The sequence below is a fragment of the Caenorhabditis briggsae genome (genome assembly GCF_000004555.2).
Source record: "Caenorhabditis briggsae AF16 supercontig from assembly CB4, cb25.NA_080, whole genome shotgun sequence".
NCBI lineage: Eukaryota > Metazoa > Nematoda > Chromadorea > Rhabditida > Rhabditidae > Caenorhabditis > Caenorhabditis briggsae.
Window position 1 is genome coordinate 15,689 of NW_025543404.1, and position 6,123 is coordinate 21,811.

The following is a 6,123-nucleotide window of genomic DNA, read 5'->3' on the forward strand; positions in this document are numbered from 1 at the left end:
TGTCAGAAAATTCGAGAATTTTTCCAAAACAGAAATTATGATTTTTTTTCTAATGTTAAATGTAATTTCGTCGGGCAGTAAAACATTGGAAATGTTTTTGGGTACATTTTGGGGTTTTGACAATTTTGATATTATAAAAAATTGAAAGGAAAAAACATAAAAAACTAATTTCTTTTAATTTTTTCAAAACTTTTCAGTGGTCGCCGTTGCCACGATCTCAATTTTCGAAAACCGCTTCTTTCTCCTTTTTGCTGAAAACTCCTGGTGGCGTCATGGTCGAAAATTCTTCTATCTCATCAATTATTCACTTGCCCTTCTTTATTTTCTACCTACCGTACTCCTAGTCCCCGATCAGGACCTCGCAAGAAAGGAAGTCTTCAAAATGTACCCAAAAGTGGTCCATTTTCACACTCCGGACCATCCAATCTATGTGGTTGCGTATGATTGGGAAATTCGAGAATGGATTGGGTATCGACAGTTGATTAGTTTGGGTACTGTAATTGTGGAAGGGTCCACTTTTTTGTTCTTGTTGCATTTCAATATCTGGTGGTCCACCAAGAGAATGACAATGTCACAAAATACATTGGGGATGCAGAGGAGGTTCTTGAAAGCTGTTTACATGCAGGTAGGACCTTAAATTTCGAAGAATGAGATTTTCAAAAACAAGAAAAACTAGCCGTGTTTCAACTCATTAGAATTGTCTCGTTTTGCTGATTCCAAAAATATAGATGTTAAAGGTAGGGAACTATTGTGAGCCGAGGTGTGAAGCAGCATAAGGATAAGCAGCGCGCATCATCGTTGTCTGCGTCTCTCTTGCCGCACACAGGAGATACACGCAGACAACGAGGGCGCGCGCTGCACCTCTCCAAATTGCTCCATATCTCTGTTCACAAAGGTCCAGTTTTCACAAAAACTATATATTTAGAATTAGCAAAACACGACGATTCGAATGACTATAAACACGACCAAATTTATATTCTGAAAAAAATTGCAGATCGCCATTCCCGCTACCATCATGATTGTCCCTCAAATTATAATGATCCTACTGGGATATTTATACCTAAACACCACGGAAATGAACAGTATCGCCTATATGCTAATGGCCATACATGGTGCATCCGCTACACTCATCATGCTTTACTTCCATGCTCCTTATAGGGATTTTTGTGGCAAATTATTTTGTCGAAACACCAAAAAAGTTGAAGTCAAACATATAAGTACTAGTGGGACGGAAGTTTGTCAATTGTGAAATTTTTAAATGTTTTTTGAAGTTTTGTGAATGAAGTATGATATTTTGAATGCAAATAATAACACATAAAGTTTCAAGTGCACACAATTCTGAAAAATCATTCAATTTACAAAAATCATGAAAATCGTGAAAAAGGTCAAAAATGATAAATAGTCTCAGCGTATTTTTTGTGTGTCGGCCCATTTTTTGTGCCTCGATCCCGTTTTTAATTTATTGGTGCTTTTTCTATTCATTTGCACGATCTTGGTCTTTTTGCGCGTTTTCCGTGTTTTGGCGCATTTCCCGTGCCTTGACGCTTTTTCGGTGTCTTGACACATTCTCCGTGCATTGGCGCATTTTGAGCGCATTGGCGTTTTCAGTTTTTGACATAATTCCAGGGATCTGACGCATTTCCTATGTATTGACACATTTCTCGTGCCTTGATGCAATTCTAGTGCCTCCACTCGTTTTCAGTGCATTGACGCATTTTCTGTTCCTTGACGTATTTTCCATGCCTTGGCGCATTTCCCGTTCCTTAAAGCGATTTCCGTGTCTTGACGTGTTTCCCGTGCCTTAGCGCATTTTAGTCGAAAATTACTCACATTGGTCCCATTGCAGTTATTTTTCTGGTACGTTTTTTCTTCTGACTTTTCCGAATCCATTCACCCAAAATCCCACTGTCGCATACTTTGAAACCCCAAAACTGCGCCAACGACACGAGAAATGCGCTAACGATCCAAACTACATCCATTTTTCAACATCTAACATTACATTTTCCGCCCAGACTCATCATTGTTTGATTTTTCCGAATGTTCAATGTTCCCATAAAACATAATAATTTTTCCGTCTCCATGGATTCTCCGATTTCCCGAAAATTGATGTATTTCCCTTTTTCCATTTTTTCTATTCATTTTTATATTATGAAAATCACAAGATGAATTTCCCCTGTTTTCTTCTCATCTTCCTGTTTATTTTCAGAAATACAGTAAGAAATATTTTGATTTTTCACTTTAAAAAGCAGTAATTCCAGTCCTCTGACCCTTACAAAATGGTCGTAGTTTCTGGAAAACCTCAAAATTCGCCGCTATTCCAATCAATGAAATTTGATTTCTCCACTTGTGTGGATTACTGTCTCACTAAGGATAACTGTATGGTAAGTGGTTGCTACAGTAATCCTCTATTTTGATCTGCAGGCAGTGTACTCGAAAAATTTGGCCGTGGAAGATTGTCAGGTTTATTATAATGTACAATTGGATTCGATTGTGGCGATGGATAAAAGTGCTGGAGTCAAAACCGCATTTAAGGTGAGTGAGCGGCACGAGAAATGCGCCAAGGCACAGAAAATGCGCCAAGGAACGAAAAATACGACAAAGCAGCAAAAATGCGTCAATGTTCCGAGAATACGCCAAGCACTGAAAATGCGGCAACGCAGGAAAACAGCTTAAATGAACCGAAATTGCGTCAAAGCACTGAAAATGGGTCGAGGCACCGGAAACGCGTCAATGTACCGGAAATGCGTCAAGACACCAAAAATGTGCTAAGACGCTAAGAATGCGTCAATGCACTGAGAATGTTTCAAAGTACTCAAAACGCGTCAATGCACAGAAAATGCGCTATGAACAAAAATTTATACGTTTTTTCCGTTCCTTGGCGCGATTTATGTGTTTTGATACATTTATGGTTCATTGACGTAAAAACGCGCCAAGACACTGAAAATGCGTCAGCGCACAGAAAACGCGCCAAGGCAAGAAATATGCTTCAAGTCACTGGAAATACACCCATTCGACACATTTAGGTGTCTTCGCTCTGTTCTTGATTTTTTTTTCCATCTTCTGTGCTTCGACACAATTCTCGTGCGTTGGCGCGTTTCTCGTGACTTGGCGCATTTTAAGTATATCCGAGTTCCTCTACGCCTTTTCACTGATGTTATCTTCTTCCATTCCCTTGACGGATTTCGGGTGCATAGACGCGTTTTAGTACCTTGACCCATTTCCCGTGTCTTGACACATTTCTAGTGATTCTATTTTTTAGATCAACGCCACCACAGACTGCCCTACCTACCCTCCTATCCAAAACTTTGTCAGTTTTTTTTCTTTCTGTGTGTCTATTTATCCAAAACTTCGCGTGTTTTTAGACCGGCGGTCAAGGCTTTGGCACATACAAAGTGGTCCTGGCAAACGGGGTCTGGAATTTTACCGAATGGCCAAAATGTACTAACAACTTCAAAATGTTTCTACGGCCCAAAGGAAAATGGTGTATTCGAGTGAGAAGAACTGATTTTCATACATTTTCGTTATCGAATTCGTGTTTCTGAGCTTTGAATTAGCCTAAATCAAAGTTTACAGCTCAAAAATTCGTTATTCGGTGTTTGCGGACTTTTGGAGCTACCGTAACCCGGAAAATTCAAAATTGAGCTGGGAACTTCTAGTTTTTGGGATCCATCACCGAATTTTGTGAGAAAAAAAATGGAAATCAATAATTGAATACTGTATGCGCCTTTAAAGCAACCCTAGACTCATTTTCAGGAAAATTTGCCGCTTAATTTGGGCTTTGAATCCTGAATTTTTTAAACTGAAACAGGTCTGGGCGAGCAATCGGCTTTCGTCGGAAACGAATTGCAAAACACGCGCAAAACGAGATTAAAGGCGCACGCAATTTTGCCGATGTGTCTGGACACGTAAAAAATGGCGTGGAAAATAAATTTTGAATTTTGAACAATTTTATTAAAAATCGCTTTAAAGGTGGGGGGACATGAAAAAAATAATGTTCTCGAAATTCTGTTTAAATATGCCTCTCGAGGAGTTGAACTTGTCGAGGCGAGTATTGAAGGTGCGCCGCTACTGACTGAGCCACGCGGGCGAAACTGGAGCGGGCGCCTGATTGCATACATAAAGGCGAGGACGACCGCAGTACGCAGAGTGACATTAAGCGTTGTACACCGTCACGGTAGAATGCATACTCTGGCCCCAAAAATCCCCCGTAAAATCTCCTGCCCCCCCCCCCCCTTTAAAAATTCAAAGTTTATTTTTTACGTGTCGAGACCCGCCGGCGAAATTGCGTGCGCCTTTAATCTCGTTTTGCAAAACAAGGGCGGAAAATTTGCAAAACGTGACGGTCAATTTTCTCCCTTCCTCGCCCACTCCTGAACTGAAACTTTCCACTTTTTCCAGGTTTTCTTGTTTGCTGATAATCAAAACATAACAACAGCGAAGTTGACTTGTGAAGGCTTTTATCGTGGTAAACTAAGCGGATTGGAGAATGAGGACGAGTTTAATTATGTTCGCGGTAATTATTTAAATTAATTTTAAAAATGAATTATGGATTTTTTACAGAAAGAGGATTATCTTTTGTTACTCTTGAAAATAACCGTCCGAGATTTTCAAAGTATGCGGCAGTGGGATTCTGGGTGAATGGATTCAGGAAAACCACTTGTCAAGAGAAAACGTACTCAAAAAATAAATGTAATGGGACCAATGTAAGTAACTGTTTGCACTGAAAATGCGACAGGGCGCGGAAAATACGTCACGGTACTTGAATTGCGTCAAGGAACAGAACGTTCATGTAGACAATATGATTAGTCGAACCGGCGTATTTCTAGTGCGAAGATACAATATTTGTGGCTTGGTGCGTTTTTCGTAAGTTGATTTTTTCTCTGTGTTGACGCGTTTTTCGTGCTAACACTTGAACTTACTAGAAACACGCCAAGGCACTCTAGTTGTGTCAATTCATGGAAAACATACAAAGGCACGGAAAATGCGCCAAGTCACCGAAAACACGCCAAGGAAATCGTGTCAATACAATACACCCGTCGGTTAAAGAAACGATATGAAATCCGACGACGACAGCAATTCAGTTCAGGGAAACCGTAAGAGAAATTGCTAATAGTGTAAAGTGAACTTAGCCTGATATTGCAGAAGTCATGAAAATAAAACCAGTCACTTCCAAAGAAGGCAATTCTAGTGATGACGGCAAACCTTTGAGAAAAAGTGAGAAAACTGGCTGAAGCTTATAAAATTAACCAATCCCCGTGTTTTAGAAGCCAAAACAAAAGAAGGCACACCGGATGATGAAAGTGATGATGAAAGATCACCACCGGATAATGAACAATCAACAACAATCCGGAAATTGGCCAGGATTAAAGTTGAGGACAAGCCCAAGATTTGCAGCTTTTGCGGCTACGGACACATCCCGGATAGGTGCCCAGTTTTCAGGACGGCAGATGCACGCTGGGAGTGCTTGAGACAACACAGCTTATGCCAAAAATGCCTCTCCTACCAACAACAAAGGCACCAGTGTCCTTCCGGTGTCCTAATCGATTTTGGATGCTACTACTGCAAGGAAGAGGTCCACAACTCAGCACTCTGCAGGATCCCAAAGACTGTGGTCGATACAAAATACTTCATGCCAGGTGGACCCAAAGACTCACGCGAAAGACAACCAACTCCAGATCTGAACATGAACACAGAAAACGACCAATATTATCAATGGGATCGACGTCGCCAACAGGAGCCAATTGATCAACGTCGCCATCGAGAAAGAGACCAAGGACCCTCTATTAACTCTGTTCTTTTTGTACATAAAATTTGAGAAATTTTGGTTTTCAGAAATGAGAAAAAAATTCTTCAAATTTCTACCGTCTTATATGACGAAAAACACTGAAATGTGATAAAAAGAAAAAAACATGCCGCAGAATTGCAAAGTCCTCACGCCGCGGTTCACAGAGGATTTTTTTCGCTTAAGTTTTTTTTTCAGCACTGGCATTTTTAAAAAAATTAAAAATTTAGATAACCGGAAATGAGATTTATGGTGGGGAATATAAGAAGAAAGGTAGATCATTTTATGAAGTATCATTAATTTAGATTTGAGGCGTCTATGACGGATAGAGACAAAATTGA

The 6,123-nt window shown here is 40.1% G+C and overlaps 1 protein-coding gene across 1 annotated transcript in view; it reads left to right on the top strand.

Moving 5' to 3' along the window:
• CBG24024 overlaps positions 1-5,745 on the top strand; it is a gene marked incomplete at both ends in the record, with an annotated part of 6,457 nt that extends 712 nt beyond the window's left edge. Inside the window, 4 exons of the mRNA XM_002648002.1 lie at positions 198-625; positions 995-1,112; positions 4,561-4,703; positions 5,440-5,745. Coding sequence (XP_002648048.1) covers positions 198-625; positions 995-1,112; positions 4,561-4,703; positions 5,440-5,745 — 995 coding nt within the window. The remainder of the gene's footprint in view (positions 1-197; positions 626-994; positions 1,113-4,560; positions 4,704-5,439) is intronic.
• Positions 5,746-6,123: the final 378 nt, after the last annotated feature.